At 41.6% G+C, this 23,533-nt stretch overlaps 1 protein-coding gene across 11 annotated transcripts in view; it reads right to left on the reverse strand.

The window, feature by feature from the left end:
* Window positions 1–12,531: 12,531 nt before the first annotated feature.
* Window positions 12,532–23,533, reverse strand: part of epha7 (eph receptor A7) — a 65,778-nt gene continuing 54,776 nt past the window's right edge. For 4 of the 11 annotated variants that reach the window (XM_013138635.2, XM_020056359.2, XM_013138634.2 and 1 more), the window contains exons 9-17: window positions 23,471–23,526; window positions 21,299–21,424; window positions 20,667–20,852; window positions 19,982–20,043; window positions 19,605–19,814; window positions 19,150–19,365; window positions 17,462–17,655; window positions 16,634–16,789; window positions 12,532–16,395 (exon numbers count right to left, since the gene is read on the reverse strand). In XM_013138635.2, the coding sequence (XP_012994089.1) occupies window positions 16,281–16,395; window positions 16,634–16,789; window positions 17,462–17,655; window positions 19,150–19,365; window positions 19,605–19,814; window positions 19,982–20,043; window positions 20,667–20,852; window positions 21,299–21,424; window positions 23,471–23,526 (1,321 nt within the window). In that variant the 3' untranslated portion in view covers window positions 12,532–16,280. The remainder of the gene's footprint in view (window positions 16,396–16,633; window positions 16,790–17,461; window positions 17,656–19,149; window positions 19,366–19,604; window positions 19,815–19,981; window positions 20,044–20,666; window positions 20,853–21,298; window positions 21,425–23,470; window positions 23,527–23,533) is intronic. The other 7 variants (XM_013138638.2, XM_013138637.2, XM_020056361.2 and 4 more) reach the window with 3 other exon arrangements.

Below are 23,533 nucleotides of genomic sequence, written 5' to 3' on the forward strand. Positions count from 1 at the left end.
GGGACTGTGGCCTGCAGCCATTTGTTTGTCAGTAACAAGGAAAGTTGTGTTGGACAAATCAGAAGCAATGGGGAGAAATGACCTGGATGTGTGGACAGGGAGGGGATCAGAGAAGCAGCTGGGGCTGTGGAAGTGAGCGGTGACAGCTCCAGTGAGAGGACTGACCCGCAACAAGGCAGCCTGCGTCAGCAGAAACGGCGTGAATACAATTGATCTTGCCTCTGCCATTGGGGTGACCTCATATATAGTCTGACAAAGAGTCAACGGCACCTTTTCATTGAGTCGCTGACACTTTCCCTTTCCCAGCTCTTCGAGCAAAATAAGTAAATGTCACTTTAAATCTGAGCCAGAACCTCTGTCTATCGCTCAATATGATTCCCAAAAACAGCCACTCGCCGTAGCAGCTATCATACTGCTTTGGCGCATCGTAAGCCAATTAAAACAGGTGTAACATATGGGTGCCAGGGAGTAATGTAATCACTATGCAAATCTTGAAAATCTGTTTCATGGGATGCTTTTTATTTAGCATGGGTGGGGGGAGGCATGTCATGGAATGTTGCAAGGCGTGTGATGTACAACACAGTATGATGTTTCTGGGATGTTTTTGTACTACCCCACTGGTTAAGCTCGCGAAAGTATCCTGTTACTAAATACATCTGACTGTGGTTCAGAGAAGTAGATTTGAAATAACGAAATAGTCCATTATGTATTTCAAATACAGGTATCATAAATCCTGCCGTTCTCTGGTTAGGGCTATGTCAATTGTCAATGAGATATGGGAATATACTGGCCTGGCGAGAGGGCGAAGTGGGATTTATCAACAGAATGCATATTGACAGCTATTATCATGAGATATAATACTAGCCATTCACTGATCATCAAGCGGCAAAACCTTTTGGAGAATAATATTTGGAAAAGCCTATTGTCAGGGACTACTTCTATCAATCATGCAAATTACCTCTCACCTTGCAATATTTATGATAATGAATCCAATGACATTGCATTAATTGGTGTCATTTCTCAGCTGTTCTGATGGTTTGACACATATCAGATATGATCCTATCCCCTCTTCTGTTTGGACTGCATCAATCATGTCTCTCTCTCTCTTTGAAGACGATATCACATGGTGACGGAGACAATGTTGGTAAATTGAAGTGTTTGTCTTCCACATTTTTATTCAGTTGTCAAATTTTGAATTTGATTACTGGTTGACAATCCTGATTTTGCCACCCATTCTCAAGTGTGGTATGGCCTGTATAGAATCGAATTATTCCAGCTAAAAATGCAATCAAATAAAAGCCAGAAAAGAAAATAAATACTAAATGATTGGCTGTCACATTATTATACTGCTGAACTGACAATATCAGGAGAGACATCAGTTCAAGATCACTTCTCTTCAATCAGAACATTTGTTTGGGAATCTAAGGAATGCTTTAATTGTTTGATGTAGTTTACTGCAACAGAATAACAAATACCTCATCTATGGGCATACTGCAAACAAAAAAATCTGAAAATCCTCACATGAACCTTTACGGTATACAGTATATTTAAGTAACTTCTTCGGTTGGATGTATAGCTTCTCAGATGTTCCAAATCCTTTTCCAAATAATATATTGCTTCAGGATTACGTTCCATGAGAGTGTCTTTGTGCGACCTATCTAGTGAAAGACGTCTAAAGAACGGGACTACTGTTTTTATGACTGTCAAACTGGATCTAATTGAACCCTGCTGGAAGAAATCCGCTAATCCTCTAATTTCATGCCCTATAATTGCTCCCCATGTATATCCAATGTCAAACAACTGAAATATGAGTGGCTGGATATGTAGCAACAATACTAATGATGTCCTTGTACATGTCAAAACGACCATTCCACTTCAGCCAGGGAACTCCAACCCTACATTCTTCTGTTATCTATAGATATAATTGTTTCTGCACTCAAGAGTGATCTGTTGTTTGTCTACTTCTAACAAATCAGTGATTAATGGGAGTTTCTCAGGTCCTTATCAGAGGCCCGTATGCCACCATCTAGATCTATATGGAGGAAATTGATGCATTTGATTGTATTGAAAAGCTTCTATCTTCTGGTTTGTCTTAGCAGTGCTTGGCCTCTCTACACCCAATTCTCCTACTGCAGATGTGTGCAGCAGCTGACAGCTGCTTAGTCATGGAAATCGAATAAACAACTGTAAATGAAAGCTAGATTTCTTGTTAACAATTACTGTTGAATGGAGAGCAGAAGGTTAATCTAGTAATCAGTGAATCTACATGAATGGGAGAAGTTATGCATTTTCAAACTATAGGCTTTCTCCTCAAAATGTAAGACCATGTAAATATGTTTATCCCAAAATCGATATCCGTATCAAAATCATCAATCAACCCCTTACAACTGTCTGAGGAAAACAAGAAAGTAGACAAGAACCACAGCTGTCTTCTCAGATTGTAGAATAGTTGACCCCAAAATAAGGTTATCTAGCATAAACATTCCAAGTTCCAAGGAGAAATGAACATCCTGTAGAAATTCTCTATTTTAGTCAGGATGAACAGCCCTAAGTTGATTTAGTTCATTTTCCACACAGTTGCTCAGCCAAGACTGTCCTGAAGGATCATTTACAACCATCTAAGTCATATTCCAAATATCAGTGGTTCTCCACATCCCTCCCAATAACCCTGGAGGACTGATCAAGATGGAATCAGGGCCTGATGGATGTTGGTCTGGGCTTATGAAATCCCATGACCCTTTGCACCACATACCGTGATTCACTGGCAAATGGGACTGGTAGCTAACCTAGTTTACATTGAATAACATCCCAGCGAGGTTATTAGGGGACCTGTTCTCCATACATCATCGGAGCCGGAGCTGTTAGCAGATATTCAACAGGGGCAGTGCACAATAGAGGGCAGTTCACCTCATGCATCAGTCAGCATACACTACCGTTCAAAGGTTTGGGGTCACTTTGAAACTTCCTTGTTTTCTGTGAAAACATATATGAAATTAGTTAGAATAGGAAATACCACAAAAAGAATAGGAAACATAGTCAGTGACAAGGTTGGAAATTATGGTTTTTATCAATTGTGTCCTTCAAATTTCTGCTTTCGTCAAGGAATCATCCATTTGCAGCCATTACAGACTTGAAGACCTTTGGAATTCTGCTTGTCAATCTGTTGAGGTAATCTGAAGAGATTTCACCCCATACTACCTGAAGCTCCTCCCACAAGTTGGACTGGCTTAATGGGCACTTATGTACCGTGCAGTCGAACTACTACCACAACAGCTTAATAGGGGTTGCGATCCGGTGACTGTGCTGGCCACTCCATTATAGATTGCTTCTTCCCTAAATAGTTCTTGCATAGTTTAGAGCTTTGTTTTGGGTCATTGTCCTGCTGTAGGACTACATTTGCTCCAATCAAGCCACATCCACAGGCTATGGCATGGCATTAAAGAATGGAGTGATAGCCTTCCTATTCAAGATCTCCAAAATTATCACATTGCCTCCACTATGATTGACAGATGGCTTTATGCACTCCTCCAGCATCTTCTCATTTGGTCTGCGTCTCAGAGCCGCCTCTTCACTGTTCACGTTGAGACTGGTGTTTTGTGGGAACAATTTATTGTATAGTACCCACAGTATAATACCCCCACCATGCACTGCTCAGTTGTGCATCGGGGCCTCCCACTCCTCTTTCTATTCTGGTTAGAGACAGTTTGTGCTGTTCTGTGAAGGGAGCAGTACACAGTGTTGTATGAGATCTTCAGTGTCTTTGATATTTCTCACGTAGAATAGCTTTCATTTCCAGCTACAATAGACATTAACAACATTGGCAATGTCTACACTGTATTTCATCAATTTGGTGTTATTTTAATGGAGAAAGAATTTGTTTAATTTAAAAAACAAGGACATTTCTAAGTGACCCCAAACCTTTGAACGGTATTGCACGTTCTCATCTCTGGTCTGGAGAGAGCTCTGTTGCCATTGGTGCCATTTCAAATGCTCTTAACATTGTTGATTTATCAACCAGCAATCGACCAGTTATCGGGGTGGGGGAGTGGGGCTTCTGTACCCTTTCCAGAATATAAAAGAGAATTTTGTGGGTCTGCCTTTCTTTCCCCCATTTTCTGAGGTCTGCACAGCCTTTCCCATTAGACCCATAGCGAGAGCGCCAGGGCCAGGATCAATAGAAGCCACATTAGGGACCCCCGTGGAGTTTGGGCATTGACTGGTCTATATGGCTGCTGGAGGTGGTGGTGGGGAGCCCGTTCGAGGCCTGCTCCACTCATCCAACCTAGTTCCTCCGTCCAACCACAACACGGCGTCCTCTCCCAAGAATACAGCCTCCTGATGGCATCCTCTCAGTGATTGGAGAGGGTTCCAGTATAATCATCGGCTGTGATGATTGGCCGCCGCATTTATCAGCTGTGTTTATCGGGACCAAGCCCCCGCGAAAGGACAGCCAACCAGCTGTTGTCCACGGTTACCGTTATGCATTCACAAAGCATCACTTTGGGTATCAATGAATTTTTATTTTGGTCTTGTGGCAATTTTGCAGTGTTGTCTTTCACAATGTAGAATAGCAGTACAAAGGGGTTGTGAGGGTTATTGCTACTGAGTGACAAATCAGAAAGGAATAGGCACAAGAAAGTATAGCAAGAATGCATAGATATGATAAATCAATATTTATAGCTTTCACGGTTACAGAACCCATTAACTGTCAACTTTTCCCAATGACCATTTGGTATCTCCTCTCCGCTCATTTTCCACGAAATATGTGGCACATCTCGTCTATGATGGAAAGACGATGGTATCACCATGTTGGCACACGTCTCTGTTGAAAATGGCCTATTTTGTGATTTCCATGAGGCCGGCCGTTACACTAACAATCCATGGTTCAGCCCTCACTCCACTCACACTACTTGACCTCTGTGGGCAGTGGATGGTGCAGATCAGGTTGGATTGCACAGATTTTGTTTCGCTTCTTTTCCTACCTGGCATGACTCCCTTGACAAAGAAACATTTACTGCCTTGTTATTTTCCCGTGTTTGATTTCTTTCTTTCCTCTCTCCTTAGACCCCTGTTGAGATTGAATTTGTATTTAATCAATAATCTCACTGGCTGACTGGTCCTTCCACAATGTTATGCAATAATGGTCATTATGTGCTCTCATTACACAGCAATGAACATCAAAGTGCAAGGAGATAGGGAATATCTATAATGACAAGAAAACAGCATTGACCTCTTTAAGCCCAAGCTTTTTTGGATTCTTCAGTGTTCCCGAGAAGGGCGGCTCTACCTAAATGGCACTGCAAATCCTTCCTCAGCCCAAAGATGTTATCATGAATATATTCTAGCATACTATGTGCAGGTACATGGCTTTGTGAAGCTCATCTTCACAGTTGGCCATTACGAGGCCAGAAATAGAGCCTGAGCTGGCTCATGCCATATGAGCAGTCTCGCCTCCACTACTGGCCAGCTAATGGTAGGGACACCATAACTCATTTCTCTCCAATATGTCTTTGAAGAAACCATCAGATCTGCCGAATCCATCAGCTTTCTCCACAGAGTCATTTGCCAGTCTGTGAAATTGATCATCTGGCCAGGGAATACCAGTGTATTGAGGGACATATTTTACTAGCCCTATAGGTACTGCTGCAAGTCGCCATCTGCCAGACCATAGAAAGACATTTGTGTGAATCTATAGGTACTAGGCTATTCATATTCACATAACCCGGGAAGAGTGGTGTTATAAAAATCCAAAAATACTACATATTAAGGAATGAATGAACTTGAGTTATGCAAGCACTGTTAATTAAGTTGTGTAAATGTATGTTATATAAATAGCATACATATTATTATAGAAAAACTTGAAAATAATTAAAAAAAAAGCTTGTTTAGTATTCTTTAGGGTAAGATGAATGTCAGATTTGCATCAAAAACCCAAGTCCATTATCCAAAATCTGCCTTGAGCAAAACAGGCTTCAATCAGCTTAGTGTGAGTTTGCAGAGTTTATGTCTTTATTTCCATCTCCACAATATCGACTGAGGATTCGTTCCTTTAAGTAGGTTTGAATGTCAAGCTAAGAAATTACTCTGCTGTCACTATCTTAGATGAGGGTACAGAGAATGTAGTTATTATCCAGAAACCTTTCCATGAACTCTGCCAATTATTTCTCTGCATTTCCAGAAACTGTTACAAAAGTAACAAGAAAAGAATAACCTTTGTGTTTGTCTCTGAATAAAAGAAGGTTGTGTCTGAGGTAGATCAGTTAAGTTGATGACAGATGTTTTCTTCAATTCATATAATCAAATACATGAATAACATTCTCTTGCTTATATTTCTTAACACCAAATGTGTGTTTTTCAAATGTCCTTGTGTTGAAGATTCAAGCTTGTAATTTACATACAATCTTGCTCATTTGCCTTATTTGTCAACCAAATCGAGCCCAAGAGGATGAATTTCTTCCTTCAAATATGACTAGGTTTCCTGGTGATCAAACCAGACTGACGATTAAGCCTAAATGAAGATGTTTGAGTTTTGGATCATTCATCTCATCTGACAGAGTAATTCAAGCTAGCATCCACTGTTGTCTCAATGACATTCCTGACAACAAAAAAAGACATATGTTTTTAGAAGTGTTCTCAATTGTGTATTTTGCAACTTTTGTGGAAAGAAAAGAAAAAGAAAAATGGCACTCAAAATACACTCAAACAAACCATATGCACGCTGCAAATTTGTCTAAGAGTGAAACACACCTATTGTACAATCTTTACATACAGTACATACATATGCATATATATATATATGTATATAAAATCTCCCTAAAAATCTACACAATCTACTGCACATGTAAAGTTCAAAATTGTAAGAAAATGAATAAAATGCATAATATTTTAAGATTTAACATCTTCCCACCCTAGAGTTAATGCAGGGTGGAAGCACATTTGGCACTCATTACTGATAGAAATCATGTCAGAACCAATCTTTTACTGTATTTATTCATTTTACTAGGTAAGTAGATGGCTTACAGATACTTCAAGATTACACCAACGACTCAAGTATAAGTTACAGGGGACAGATAAATCAGCTGGAAGTAGGGAAAGAATTGGTGTCCACGTTGGTATGAGGGCCTCGTTGGCAATTGGCCATGACACCGTGGTTAACATTGCTACTCTTTTGATCAGTGCCCTGTGATCTTTGGTGACCACAGAAAGTTAGGACATACAATCTGAACCCTACACAGTCGTATCCCCTTTCCTAAGCTGAGGCATTGATCATTAGACCGGAGGGGAAGAGTTTTATATATTAACACTGTCAAAGGATTGATATAATTAATGCAATTAATCACAGTATTCTGTAACTATTCACGATGAATGGCAATTGTAGAATTTACTTAAGTTTGGCTTTTTTTAAACTGCATTCTGGTACAGTTGTGTGTTGCATGCTAGAACAGATACACCTGAGTCTGTTGAAAACAAAGGATACGTAGGACTTGTTCATGAAAAAGGGTGTATGAACACAAAACCTCCAAAATTAGTTGAACACAAAACACCATTATTTGTTTCAGTTAAACAACTAGCAACGTCTTAATACTCACAAAGATTGTTTTTGTTGATGGTCGTTTTTGGACCCGCTCCTTTGAAGCGATGTCTGGAGAGCTTACAGTCCTGTAGTAAGCTGCTCCAACTTCATTACATTTGGGTTAAGGTATCAGGGATAATTGGCTAGCTTGTTTTTTACGTAATTTTATATTCAGGGCTTGTACTGTAACACTAGCCCTCCCACTGTGGCCTGCATCGGAAGATTCACATTGCTTAGCTTTGATCAAACTACAGTATATAATGGACCCAGACCATATACAATCCCAAGTCAACAGGCCTTATGGTTTAAGACAAGTTCATTTATTTTCAGAAATTGCAGAAAACCCATCATGACAGACTTTATATATTTCAGGAACATTCGGTTATCATGAGTATAAAGACCAGCAAACAGATTTCCATGCCTGTACATGGAATACAGCAGCCAGTGCACCCGTTAAAAACAACACGCTCATTCCTGCGCCACCTACGGAACAATCCATACCTTTTGTTCAAGACAAAATTACAAATGGCGTATATTATGGGCGCCAATTTAAAATGTTTTTTTACCATAAAACTTGTTTGAGTTATTAGGGCATTCTAAGGAAAAGAATAATACCAAAGAAAATATTAAGGAGAACTTACTATGGGGCCCATCTCACCCGCAAGAACGTTGAGTTAAGAGTGCTTTGAATAAAATGTCGAACAACTTTGGCAAACTTTTAGGGCAGAGTTTCTCAACTTCAGTCAATTTGGTTTGGAGCCTTGGATGGACAACCATATTTACACCTTCTCTCAGTCTTTCGTGTGAATTTAATTCAGGACAGAGACTGGATAACTCAGTAACAGTCAGAATCGCTTGGAAACTATTTTGGTTTGTCTTTGGCATAAAGGAAAGTTTCATTAAAAAAAATAACACTCGTCCCCAAGGTTTCCTAAATCCTGAGGCGGGTTTTCCTTTAATCTTTTACCTGGACTCCTTCCATTTTTTGACAAGGACACCCATTACATGATGCTGCAACCGAAATACTTGAAAGTCGGGGGGGGGTTTCACTCCGTGTCGTTGTGTATCGGATTTGACCCAAACCTGTTGTTTTTCATCTAGGCCAAAAAAGTTCCTCCGCTGGTGTCGTACCACGGCTTTCCACAGTGACTTTGTTACAGACTGAACAGATTTTATGGAGCGCTGGGCTCCTTGTATGGCCATGTCTGTCACCAGCAGGGACTGAGGAGTTTGTTTTGATCAAAACTTGAAAGGAGTAAAGCCTGTGTAAAATATAACCGGCTAACCCTGGGAAGACATTGACATTGTCTACAGGACAAATGCACCCATTTTGATGCCAGTGAACACATCAGAAGTGTACAGTCTCTGTGCTGACTTGAATCTACTGAAAATATCTGAGCCCGGGTTGAATAATCCTCACGTCTAATGTATTGTCTTTTCATATAAAAGAATGGTGCAGTTACAGTGCAGCTGACAATGAACTCCCTACCTCTAGTGTCACAATGTCTTCAGCTGCAGTTTTGTTAGCCTCCATGCTACCAGACTTTCCTCAAGACTACTCAGCCCTTTTTAGCATGGGTAGGATTGAGGCCTAGTTAAGTCGTATGAGGCCACACCCCCAATCTCGTCTGGCCTCTCTGGAGGTCTGGAGTACCTATTAAAATAAATTACCACTGACTCTCAGATTTCTAATAGATGTTAGTTTTCAAAAAACCTCTGAGACTGGGACTGTCGGTTTGTTAGGGACACATCCTTTGGTAGATCTGGGGCTGAGACTGCTACCACCTCTTTTCGTTTGGAGTTTAGAGTTAGATTTTCCCCTCACAAAACCGCTAATTCTTTCTACCTCATCCACACTTTTTATATTTTAGCAGAAGATTGTGACAGGAGGCACATACTGCTTTAGAAAACCCATCATTCAGCATTACTATCGTCACTACATTCAGCTGCTATGTCTTCTAAGGCGAGTGTGTAGTCCAGTCACAATAACAATGATTTACCCAGGAAAAGGCTGCATTTGTTCCCCAAAGACCTATTAGGGTTCACCTCAAGCGCGACATTCATCCACAGATGTTGATGGATTTGATACTGATAGTCTAAACATCTACATGGACTGTCCTCTATATTCTGTAGCTGAACTCCTCAAATACACTATTGGTTCCACTCACTTTTTCCCCTCAATGGAACATCTCCCTTCGACTCCATTGAATATTTCAAGATAATCGACAGCGAACAGACTGCACAGAAACCGTCAATGACTTAAGTAGAGAACTTAGTTCACGATGGGCGTACTTCCGTAATTCTGTAATGTCATGATGTAATGCTATTATTCTGTAATGTCTTTTTAAGCCTTTCCCCCACTATATTTTGCGCTGTATCCACGATCAATGTTTCATGCAAAACTGGGCTATTTTTTATGACAGTGTGACAGACTCTTGAGGGTGATTAGGAGATTTTGAGTCAATGATATATGGCAACCCTGTCCACGATCTGGATATGCCAAGTACAAAGAGGGACTGATCGAATAGTCAACAGACAGGTGATATAGAAATATGGTATGTTCCGCCAGTCAATACATACATTCCCAAAATCTTAGGAAAGGCTACTGAAATGTAATTGATTATAAAATTGAATGTCCCTCCCCAACACTGTAATTTAAAAGCACAACCCTCCCCTATAGCCCTTTGTGCCTCATGTAAAATTCGAATCTCTCCCTCATAAAAACGTTATCTTTCTGTATCAATAAAAGTACACCCACACACGTTTGCATGGTCATCATGTCATTTTTCAGGTTTACTACTCTCATCAACGACGCCACCTTGGGATCAGACATAATACATCATTCTGTGCCCAGTCAATTACATGCCTAGATTACCTTTGATGTGGTGTCCCCCAGCAAAATAGAGCTTTTCTTGTGGTTTTCCATCTGACAAGTCCACTAGCTTCAGTGTTCATATATCAAACAAAGGAAGTGGGTTTTAGAAAGCAGAAAATGTGATGTTAGACAGGTGGTTTAGTAAAATGTCCAATGGAGTTAGTAATGTGATTTTCACAGTTTTTGTATATCACTCTAACACCATATAGTCTGAAGTTGTGAAAATGATGTTAATACCGTTTCTTTGTAAGAACTGTTTTAAAAGAAAACACCAGGAATTGCGCCTGTTCGGGTAAGATCTCACTTTTGCTGCCTGCATTTGCTAATTGGCTAACCAACATATTCTAGATAGGAATCAGATAGTGTCATCTTTGCTTTATTCTAATTTAAGAGACCTTTTGAAAAAACATTGAAAATCACAGGCTTGGATCAAATCAATATCCCCATTCATCTGATTTGCATCATTTATACTGTCCAGCAGAACACAGCTGGCCATTAGAAGACAAGCCTGTGTTATCCAGAAGAAGCCTGATCTTTCAACCTTCAGAGGACGATATTATCCAGGCCAAGATGATTACAAATCAATTTTAACTGTCTCTTGAACATTTATCTCGATAACGTGACCTCAGTATTAGATGCAAAATGTATGAATAATAAAACGATTGCAGAATAATGCATTCTTTCCCCCTTAATCTTGTCCTGGCTGTCTTATAGTTTCTCTTCCTCTGTGACTGATGGTTGATTTCAGGACAGTATGTTTATCTGGGAGATAAGAGCCTTCCCAATTTAAACATGGAAAAAATGTTTCACAGAAAAGTATCACATTGCCTCGAGCAACTGATTGGAAATCAAACCTCAATTTTACAGGGCATCTCTTGTATACATGTTCTGTCGGGGGTTTGCATGTTTTCGACATCAGCACTATGTTCAATCAGTCCACAGTCATGCTAAAACGTTCCCCTCAGTCGCGAGAACATTTTATAAAACGTCATAACATACATGCAGAACTAGAAGCAGTGAGGGGGAACACAGCGTGTTCCTTAAGCACTCGTCCAGCTCCTCTGTGTATCAAAACACCTGGGCGTTTCCTGGTCAGTGTCAGAGGGCAGGATGATCCACAGGCTACAGTAGGGATTAGTGGTGACAGGAGTAGCCGTGGATGTCTGTCCTCTCCCAGAGGAAGCCATGGGGGCCAGGATGGGGGCCAGGTCCCTTTGAAAACACAAAATGGGGGGGCCACTGACATGGCACCACCAACCTGCATGTAGGTTCTTTCTCATCATGTAGCTTGTTTTTCCCCCGTGACTCTTTTTGTCTCAAATCTGCTTTGTCCTGAAGGCTTAAACGAAGTGATTGGTTGAATCAACGAGGGAGCCTACAACCCAGCCGTAAAGTCGCCCCCTCGACAGTGACATTTAAAATTGCTATGGTAAGGGTTAACAAACACTAACCCGGGTCAAACGTCCTCTTGGTGCATCCAGCTCGTCTGAAATGTAGGCCCCTCCTCTCCAGTCTCTGCCTCAGGAGAAGGTTCATCTCCAGAACAATATTCATGAGTAAAAGAATACACACCTGCCCGTGTCAGATCCACTGGTCCTGAAAAGTGCACTAGGTGAATGAGGAACCATTTGGGACACAGTACTGTGTTTAATGATAGCATTCCATCAGCCAGTGGGACGAGATGTTAAGATTTCACCTACGTAATAAAATAAATATTAGTATAACGGGAGATATAATCCTTATAAATCCATTAAGGTTCCTTTGTTTTAGTCCCTCAGGATGGAGCTTAATTAGATTTTTTTTGTGCAAGATTGGAGGTCTGGTAATGTCTTTTTAATGACACCATCCCTGCTGTCTTTCTGTTTTTACTGTACCCTACATGTCAGTAAATCACTCTCACTCACTCAGACACGCACACGCAACTATAGCAAAAACACAAAACAATCTCACATCACATGTGCATGGGAAATGGTGCCTGATGATGGATATAAAACCCGACTTTGAGGTTCGACACATATTTTCATGGGAATTGGGATAATGTTATCTATTTGTTATGGAAAAGAATTCAAAGAGAAACAAAAGATTTCTATAGAGATTGTTTTATATTTCCAAAAATATATGTACAGTCTATTACAAAGGTTACAAAGCAAAAAAGAAATGTTCCTATGTAACAAGAAATAGTCTAATCAAGGATAATACAGTTCTGTTGTTTGGGGAAAATACTCTTGACCAATGAAGACTTTCAATACTGTCATCACAGAAAAATAAATAATAAATTGAGAATTCTTATTACTGTACATTAAACTAAAAGGCAAAAATAAAAACTAAATACAATTCTAGATGGAAAACCTATCAGCTGTCTTTGGTCCTAAATGAGAAAGTATGTACAACTGAAAATCTTCTGGGTGACAATAATCATCTGCAAGGAGATAGAAAAATATAGTGCATTTTCAATGTATTCAGAGCTCACTACAGAGTAATGTGTGTAAAAAACAACAATATAAATAAAATGTACAAGTTTTACAATTAGAGCATATACAAAGTTTCCATCTGAACGCCGATCTTTCTGACACAATCAACAGTGCTGAACTCTTTGGAATCATACACCACCTGTACAAAGGCGTGTCAACAATTTCCAACAGTTTGTCCAAATGTTTTGAAAATGATAACCATCCTACTTCACATAGAACATTCCTTCTAATTCTTGAAATCCATCAGCCCACCGCACAGAACTGCCTTAAGCGTTGTGGAAACCAAACCATAACACTCCATACGTTGAGCTGAACATCCCCAACGACCAAATAGGTGAGAAACAAAGCAGAGTAAAACAGGACTCCGCCGGTGAAGGTCACACATGATTTATGTGGCGGATCAATTGTATCCAGGTCTTAATCTCAATTTGGCTCAAATTGCGGCCTCTGTCGGACCTCCGACTCAGAGGGAGAGAGAGAGAGCGGTGGTGGGGGGTAGTGGCCTCAAGTTCCTGGATGTGAAGGCCCCTAGGGGCTCGCTGTTTGAGATCAGAGCAGGGGAGAGTAGAGAGAGGGAAGTAGGGAGTGAGGGTGGACTGACTGCTGCCTGCCTAGCTGGCTGTGAACTGGGGAGTTTTGTGCTGATGAATGCCTTTACTCCGCTATTCAATTCAAAAGGCTGGCACCGTCCCAACTGCTGAGCTTTGCTGTATGGATAAACAGGGCTGTGTGTCTGTGACATGGGGCCCAGAGCAAGCTGGACACGGCCTTATTCCTGGGTTCCCTCCACAGGGGTGAGTCCCTTTGGACCAAGCACAACAGAACTGGGTCCAGGAAAGAAAAGACAACGCCGCCAATGGTATTTCGAATGCTAAGCTTGGAGATTTAGTCCATGATGGTGCTTTAAGGTTGGATATCTGAAGAAAATGTCATTCTCTTCATGCAAATTGAATCATTAAATCATTGGAAAATGCTACAGCATTAAAAAACCGGATCCACTAGAGCTAAAGCAGCTTCAGTTGTAGCCAGGAGCTAAATATATAGAGCTGTTCTCTAAAATGCTATGCATACCACCCCCAAAGAAATGAGTAAAACAACCATTCATCAGAGAATACAATGCTAAACACATATTCAACATAACATTCATTTTGTTGTAGAAAGTGAAGACTGTGATGGCACCATTAGGTTGGCTTTTGAGTACATTGGCGGGGTAAGGATAACCCGTCTCCGTCCTGGCTACTGGCAAACATTTTTAGGCACGTTGAAACATTTCCTGGAAAGGTCTGACCAGGGAAACGGGAGTCAACATGCAACAATGTCTACTGACTGGCTAGGGTTGGAACAGCATGTGATTTCACAGCACTAAGGAGTGGCGGGATGTCCCTTCTATAACTGGGTTCTGCAGGCACGTCACGTGGAAACTGAAGGCCTTCTCATTCGATGTTGCGCAATATCAGGGGTAACGATTAAGATGTTCCAGTCTGTGCTGCAAGGCTGTCATGTCACCTCTCTTTCAATCCACAGCTGTGCATACTCAACATACTCACACCGTGACATTATTAACATCGTACCTCAACGTTATTAAGTCATTAGCCCACTATGGTATACCTTCCGTGTAGTGCTATTTTATTATTTTCTAACTTGGTATTCTGAAGATAGTTCACCAATGTATCTCCCCAGCCCTCTACTCCGGACAATCTGGAAAAAGGTCAATGCACATTGTTTTCTCCCCGTGGGTGAATTTTTCCAAAGCGTTCACCCAGCACAACAGCTATTTCTGTAAAACCTAGCACCTTAAAATCTCATAGGAGGATCATTTCTACCTGGGCTTATTATTGCTCTGTTTGGTCAAACTTCTACCCTACATTGACAGTGTCAATCCTCCATTATGGCACTCAACATATTAAGTGTGCATGCACCTAATTTCATCTATTCAAGTTCAGGATGACAGGATGAAAGGATACCGCAAAGAAAAACACAGAAAACTTATCCTTTCAACCCTACATATGACCTGTCTTAATTAACCGCAAAAAAAACTGCCTCTGAAGTGCCTAAAAGGATTGGCAATACATTAGTCTAACACATTTTAAGGCAGTATTACTTCTAGAAAGAATGTACATAACATTTAATAGATTCACCCTAAACAACTGTATTCACCGCAAAATAAAACGATTACAGTTTGCGGCAAAAAGAGAAGAATCCCCGGCTACCCTTTGACGGCAACTCTTTTGCGGTCATCTTTAAGTTTCCATACAATCTTTCTATAGTGCTTTCTGTGGTAACGCTCAATTGAAAATAACAATGAAATACAGAACGCAGACTGAAAGCATTCTGGACTATAAGATCAACAGAGTCATGGGGTAAACAGGAATATTGCCACTTTGATGGTTGATATTACAGTCTGCTGTATACAAAAAGTTGTGATCAATCTGTCATTCATTTGCCTTGTTGGGAGTCGTACAGTTTCAAAACTTCCTACATACAAATTGAAATGTAATTTTTCCTCAATCGTTAGCATCTGCATACAGCCAACCACTCATGTAAGAGCAAGACAACAGTGAACACCACTATGTCTGAAGTCATGTATCTGAGGTGTAGGACACTCTTTTCAGGTAAAAAAAAAAAACATCAGAGAGAGAGAAAAAAAAAAACTCACTGCAAACAGTTAAAACAGCCAGGCGTGTCTCAAAGACAAACTGGTCAAAGTACCTCTAAATCATCTCCACCAAAATGTTCAGATGCCATAACGATCTTCCCTTTAGGATGGGAACGTTTACCCTGTTCTCAAGTCCAAAATAGAAAAAAAGGAAGAGTAACATAGTAACGGAAAGAAAACCGGAAGATAACCGAAAGTGCCGCACCATTTCGCTGTGGCTGATCTCACTAAGAAAAAGAAAAAAACTAGAAAAAGAATACTGAAAATCACCACAAGGGGACAACGTTTTAGATGATTTTTTTTTCATTGTAAAGTGAAATCCATTTTCATGGAGCTCCAATAAAACCATTCACACGGTTGTACCACACATCAAGGTCCTTTTACAATACTTCATTTTTGATGCTCCAATTCCATTTGATATGTGGTTGAGAGTTCCTCAGAGACCTCCGAGTACGGCATCATGTCCAGGTAGTATTATCTCCTTCTTTCCTTGGTACCCGTTCTAAGGTTAAATCCTTCGTCAAGGAACAAAGGAGGGATTTCATTTTCCCCGAAAGACTTGGGGAAAAAAACGAGTCACGACATATGAGACGATGTCACACGATTTTCAATGATTATCCTGGGAGGTCCCGTCCTAGCTCTGCCCTAGAGAGCTCTTTGCCCCAGCAATCCACGGCGGATGAGGGGGGGCAGGGTAGTCCATTGTCACACCTGGATGCCCGTGCCGTGTAGATGGAGCATCTGGGCTCTCATTGTCTGTATGCTGCTCATGATCTTCTTCTGATGGCCCACTAAAGTGATCCCCAAGCTCATCACATCCCTGCAAGACAGGACCATCATTCAAAAATCACAACACGGCATCACAGAGAGTCTCTAAACATTTATCCAGTGATTTACAGCCATTTCCGTGACGGTGTAAATGAGGGACACGGATATGCCAAGAAACACAGCAGACATGTTCATGAATCACAGCGAATGCGAAGAATATAACACGACAACTTGTCACTGGCTATGGTGGCTTCGAACTCCACAAGTGTTTGAAATGTTAAGGTTCTTACTCGATAGACATCCTGGCCACAGATTCCAGTGAGCTGTAGCCAGCAGCGGTGAAGTTGTCTCTGTATCGCTCCATCTTGATGGCATCCAACCACTCCCCCACCGAGCGGAAAGCGGCAAAGTCGGGTGTGCTTTGATCTAACAGGGGACTTATCGGCCTGTGGGATGAGGATGAGAAAGGCATTGATGGCGAATGCAAAAACCATAAACACACCCAAACAGACACAAACTGAGCTGGGAACACGGAGTCGGCTGAACACGTGTAAAAACGTCTTGCATCCTGGTCTCTCGTCCAGAGCGTCGTCTGTGGCAGCATCATTTAGCTGGGCCTTCATTTTTTATTTTTATTTTCATTTTATTTTTCATTTACTTACAATGCCACAAATGGCCTCGCACAGACGAAAGTGCTTTCAACAGATTTTTTGGGGATACGTTCTCAATGTCACCCAGGGAGAACGGGTAAGTAGAATTCATGTCATAGTGGGGTCCAGAGTTCCAACAGCACTTGAAAGTCCCAGGAACTCATCACAGGGATTGATTTAAAAGCCTTGATATTGACCATAAAGCCATGGAAGCAGCATTGGCTTATTGATTCCCTGGGATTTATCTTTCATCTGTGAACTCTGGTGGATAAATCAACCAGGATGATGACCTGTATGGTCCACTAATGTAGCGCTGCAGCGGTGAAAATGAAATGACGAAACAATACATATTTCCAGTCCAATAGTTTACATGGTGGAATACAATAACTGAAGTTGACAAGTCAATAACTTTTCATCGGAGGTTTGTAGTGTTCACTCGCAGGGTTTAATAAGAAACGCTTTCCTTACCTCGTGCAGGTTCCCACCGGAGTTTTCAAGGTATTGGGATTGCGAATCATCTTATCAAGGATGCCAACTATCTGATCAAATTTGGGTCGATCCGCCCTTTCTTTCTGCCAGCAGTCCAGCATCAGCTGGTGGAGGCCTGGGGGGCAGTCCATTGGAGCGGGGAGGCGGTATCCCTCCTCTATGGCCTTTATCACCTGGGAAAGACGGGGGAGAAAAAGGACAGGCTTTAAGGGCCATTACCGCAGCCACAGTTCATTTCCATTTCATCTCCTGATCTAGATGTTTTCATCGGGAAGGCCCACAAGCCCTGCGTGGGCTCCCTGCTGGCATGAGTGGCGTGTGGAGAGACGCGCTCCGTCATGTCGGCTGGTTGAAATGATGCCAAGACACAGGCACTCAAATGAGGAGATATTAAGGGTAGCACCTAGTGTTCCTGTATGGCACAGGGGGATCACTCCCTGGGAACAACAGCCCCTGTCAGTCATTCTTTACCAAAAGATCGGACTGCAATTAATTGAACAAACAGTGGCTCTATTTTCCCTTAGATACATATTGTATATTGTTTGTCTCATCAAGGGGCTGTATTTATACAAGTCTAATTAATATTGAAAATAAATGTATCTGCATATCCTTAAAGCTACTCTTTACAGTGCCAATAGTGCCAAGTCACTGAACATTAAACATTAAAACCTGAGAGGCTACGAGAACCTACTCAAGCGTGTCCTCTACAGTATTTTGGTACCATGAGTTTGTTTATTTTCTGCACATATACGTATTCCTCTGTTATTCCTGTCAGGGCTATTCAAACAGAGCTACGGAAGAAGTGTCAAAACGAAATAAAACTAAATATTGCTCTCCCTGCATCCCAAGGGGTCTGTTTGACAACATTGTGATGGAGGAACTGAAACTCCAGACATTGATGCCTATCAAGCTGACGAGTGTCATCCATTCCGATTTAATGGCCAATCATGTTAAGCATTTCTAACAGCTGATTGTTCAACCAGCAGGCTTCCCATTTGGAGGAGCTGTAAGTAATCCTTTGCAATCTTTCTGATGTGAAGTTTGTTTGTCCTACTGGATTGTATCATTTTTAACTTCACCACAGGAGAGAACTAACCTTAGAGCCTCCATCAGACAAGTGTTTGAAAGAAATGTCAGATTAAAAAAAAAATTTCCTCATTGTTACTGACGACCAAACTGGAGGCCAAACCCTTCTAAAGCCTGTTTTTGTGATCAGCATGCTGAACAGATTAGTATTTTTATCTGTTCCAACTTAGCTGAAAGAAAGTAATGATTGGAGCTCTAACTAAAAGTTCTACATGACTAAGTAGATAACTCTGGAATTATTGAACTCAGCTAATGACAAATTTGGTTCCCATTATCATAACTCATTATAAAGGTTAAAAGCCGTTTTGAAGTAAAAAAAAAAAAAAAAGTGTTTTTGTATGCCGAGTAGCTATACTCTCTTTCTTTAAATGATCAAATATGCATTTTATGAATATAAATTTCTGATTAAAACTGCATGGATTAAAACAAGAAAAAAACACCCGATTCAACTCTGAATAGTAAATGTGGGCCACATTCTGTTAGTTCTGGTATCCCCAGAGCTATTGGGTATCTAACCCCTGAGCAACAGTCTTGAATGCCATACACGGTGAATTAAATTTTTTACTTCAAGAGCAACTCACATCTTGATTGGACATGTCCCAGTACGGCCGTTCCCCATAGGACATGACTTCCCACATGACAATGCCGTAACTCCACACATCACTAGCGGAAGTAAATTTACGGTACTGGATGGCTTCCATTGCTGTCCATCGAACAGGTATTTTCCCACCCTGTTCAGTAAAACGCAGGTCAGTGGCTGGAGTAAAGATCACATTCATAACATCCTGCATCTTCCCCTAAAACATCAATTAGAACAGAGTTACAACTTCGCACACGGTCAGCAAAACGTCAAAACATTCACAGCAAAAACGTCCCCAAAGAGGCTGCATGCTTTGCATATTAAATAGCCAGCTAGCAGGGCGTGCGAGGTCATTGGTAAGCATCCATATTTTAAACTCAGTTTTCACGCATTGGCAGTTGGCTTGATCTGAGTATTCATGGCGCGCTGAGGAGGGTCTGGGTTTCATTGACTCACGGTTGTTGTGTAGACAGCCTCGGGATCGTCGTCGATCACTCTCGACAGACCGAAGTCGGACACTTTACATACGAGATTGCTGTTGACCAGGATGTTTCGCGCAGCCAGATCTCGATGGACGTAGCCCATGTCAGAGAGATACCTCATCCCTGCAGCTATTCCGCGCAGCATACCCACTAACTGGATCACCGTGAACTGACCGTCGTGTTTCTGTACACAACAGAAGAGAACAGTCAGCTAAGATCCACCGAGGCAATAAGGGTGAAAGAAAAAAAAAAGTGCTACTACTTTCATGTGATAAGGAAGTCCTGTTGCAAACATACAGTATGTATAGCTGCTTAGGGAGTTGCCATTTGAATGCACTGAAAGGTACTTACCCTGAGGAAAGCATCTAATGAGCCGTTTTCCATATATTCAATCACAATCATCACCGGTTTTCCTGGAAACAAGGGTGACAAATCCCATTAATTGACTCATAAATATGGTTTGCTGCTTGCAAGTGTTTATTAATGAAGGCCTGCTAAAAATAAATTTCCGCCGCCTATATTTTGAGCCATTTGTTTCATTTGTTTGTAATTAAGTAATAACATCTGCTCCTTTTATATTAGGCTGTCTAAATGAGAAAATGTAAAACAGGGAGCAAGGCTAATTCAATCAAACACTTCTCAATGTCACTTGTTTTGAGTGCAACCCTTTCACATTGTTCAGCTTACAAAAAATATTGTTCAATATTCCCCACACATCTTACTATGGCAGTTGGTCTGGAAACATTTTCACACATTCTGGTTATATAATGGATCTTTAAGCTATGTAACCCTACAAGTCATAAAAACAACAACATGCATACATATTATTTTACCTTAGGGGCACAATCAGTAGCTTTGTGTGTGACCCAGGTAAATTCACACAGCAATTAGTTCTAGATCTGTTATTCTCTTTGGAATCAGCAGATCTGTTCTGCATGCTTTACTTCTACACTTCCCCTTCTTGCTTCTTTTACATTTACACAGAAATAAAGCAAAATCATTGTTTTTGTGGTGTGTGCGAGAATGCAGTCTTTACCTCTAGTTACCACTCCCTCCAGATGGACAACATTGGGGTGGTCAAACTGGCCCATAATGCTGGCCTCACAAAGGAAGTCCCTCCTCTGTTTCTCTGAGTAGCCCACCTTTAAGGTTTTAATGGCCACGGACGTGTCCCGTTTCCCTGGGAGCTTCAGCCGTCCACTACACACCTCCCCAAACTCTCCTGTGAGGATAGACAGAGACGCCCATGACTCATGGCCTTTGAGGAAAAGTAGCATTTCATGTTTTGACAAGGGACTTAGTGTGTTTTCAGAACAAACCACTGCGTGGAAACAAAGTGGAGTCTTGTTATGCTCTGGGAAGTGAAGCTGAGACATGTAATAAGACAAGCTGCAGATGATTGGATTCTCTCATTGACCGTATCCCTAAAACTGATGTGACAGCAATTCATCAGACTTGGTTGGAGTATCTTTGCCATAGTCTTACCTTTGAAGAGCAATATGTAGGCCCCCACAGCAATTACAATTGCCCCCCGCCCCACAATTTTGCAATTGTGCTGTCAATATATGGCGATAGGATTAATCATGTTTCCATACGATGTGTAAATATGGTGGCTGTTGTTGTGATATACGACTTAACAAAGACCTGGGAGACACCAGCCTGGCTCACCTGCTCCAATGACCCGCTCAATCTTAATGCACGACGCATCCAGCTCCTTGGCAAATTGATGGACAGCCCTGTTCGGGTCCTCGTAGGTTTCAGGGTCAATGTATGTTTTGGTGCCTGGAAATTTAACTGTAGAAAGGTAAGGGGATTACTGTTACGATTAAATATGAATACAGCATGCCGTTCTGGCTGAATGCTTGACAAACACACCATTACCGAGGGCAACCGTTTAGAAGTTATGCTAAACAGCCAGCTGATGGAAAGCACCTGTGTCAAAAGGTCTCCCTCAAAACCCCTCAAACCAGCCATTTATTTTCTATTCCTCAATTTCTCTTCTCCGACAGAAATAAAATTGTGTTATATTTTCTCCCAAACCTCCTCACAAAGGGGTCCCAAAGATTTGAGTGGGATCTACGGCTGAGGTTGCAGTACTGAGCTGATTTGGGAGCTAGCTCAGTCTGTCCAGCTCTGACAGAGAATTGAAAAGCCTGGCAGGCTGGCCTCAATGCTGGAACCAGTCAGAGAATACTATTTGGCTTATGGACTTGATTAACTTCTGAATTTTGTGGCCCAGATAATAGTGACAGAAGTCACATCACAGCTAGTACAGTATTAGGAGTACACATTTTGTTCCATGCTTCACGATTAAATATTAACCAACACAATGGTTTACTGGAAACGTTCATACATATGAATGTATTGAGACCATAGGGAACATGCAAGGTACAAAGGAAAATAGAAAAGCAGCCTCAGGTGGATTGACAAAAGACACCACCTGAGAACATATGGATATACTATAACTTCTCCCTTCACACTGAATTAAGAATTTACAATGTTACGGAACAAAGGCCTGTTCCACTGAGCTAATTTGTTCATGTCAGATTCTCCTTAATTACAACATAACCAGCAAACTTCAACAGCACAAGCTATTTAATGAGATGCACATAGGGGAAGAATATAAAGTACAAGCGAAATACAGTGTAGAAAAAAAAAAAACTCCAGACACACCAAAACACCATAATTAGATTTCTAATCAGATCCAGGCTCAATAATGGCAGAAACAGAAAAGAAGCAAAAACGCAATATCCTTGGCATGGCTGGAAAGCGACGTTGGCCTGTTCACTAACAAAAACACAAATGCATTGTGCTCCATCGGTGAGCTCCATTGATGCCAACGGATATTTCCCTCCGTTCGCTTCTATAATTGCTTCGTCCATCCGGGCTGTCACTGGATCTGATAGGGGGGACGTCTTATCCTGACTTCGCGCTCTACACGGCAGACAAATTAGGCCCACGTGTTGAATCCAAACACTATCTGGCTTCTGTCGCCCTGCCAGCCTTCCCTCATTTAATACTGTAGAGCCAGTCCCTCTATTAGGTCCAACGACGCACAGCAGAGTGCACTTGTTTTTGTCCTCATCTTCCAGTGTTTCTTCAGCACGAGGGCCCTGCGGCTTCACCTGTCAGATACTTAGCAGCCGAGGATGCGGGGAGCAGCAGCGCAGACCTCTCTCTATCGCTCTGGTCATGTGACACCTTGACCCTTTTGTTTCAAATCAGCAGTTTGCCTACAGCAGCGGATCATTAGGGCTACGCTTGGGAAGACGCCCACATCTCCAGGGGCTTCATTAGGACAGAGCGTGTGCGCGTGTCCGTGTGCGTGTTTGGCTTGTTTGTGTTGTGTGTTGTATTTGTTCTGAGTGATGGCGTTGTTCGCGTGTTGTGTGAGAGTGTGCATTTGTATTAGTTAAAGAAGCCTTTGTGCGAAACCTCAGGACAGACTGAAATATGTGCATCTCGACAGCGTGCAGCACACGGGGGGGGCAAACAGCACTGTCCTAACCTAACAAACGTGGTTGAGAAGTTTACATTTTTAATGAAGACTTCTCCCTTTCAGCATACAGCTGGCTCATGTACTCCCTCAACTCTTATATTCATGTGCTTGCAGTTTGGAGCTTGGCCCCATGTCTTTATATCAACAGATTTCTCCATCAAATCCCAAACAGATGCTGGCATGATTGCTCCCAGCTTTGGTAAAAAATAAAATTAAACCTATCACATAAAACAGGGATAAAACATTACAGAGGCCTTGTTGTTACACCCACTTCCCGTAGTGTGGCAGACGTGTGCGTGCGTGCGCTCCCGTGCCATCTGATGATGAAAGAAAGAACTCACATTGGAAATAGAGCTCCTCATCTCCTTCCTGGTCCGCCTTGCTGTAGCCACAGTGCCTGATGG

The sequence above is a fragment of the Esox lucius genome, chromosome 18, assembly GCF_011004845.1.
Source record: "Esox lucius isolate fEsoLuc1 chromosome 18, fEsoLuc1.pri, whole genome shotgun sequence".
NCBI classification, from domain to species: Eukaryota; Metazoa; Chordata; class Actinopteri; order Esociformes; family Esocidae; genus Esox; species Esox lucius.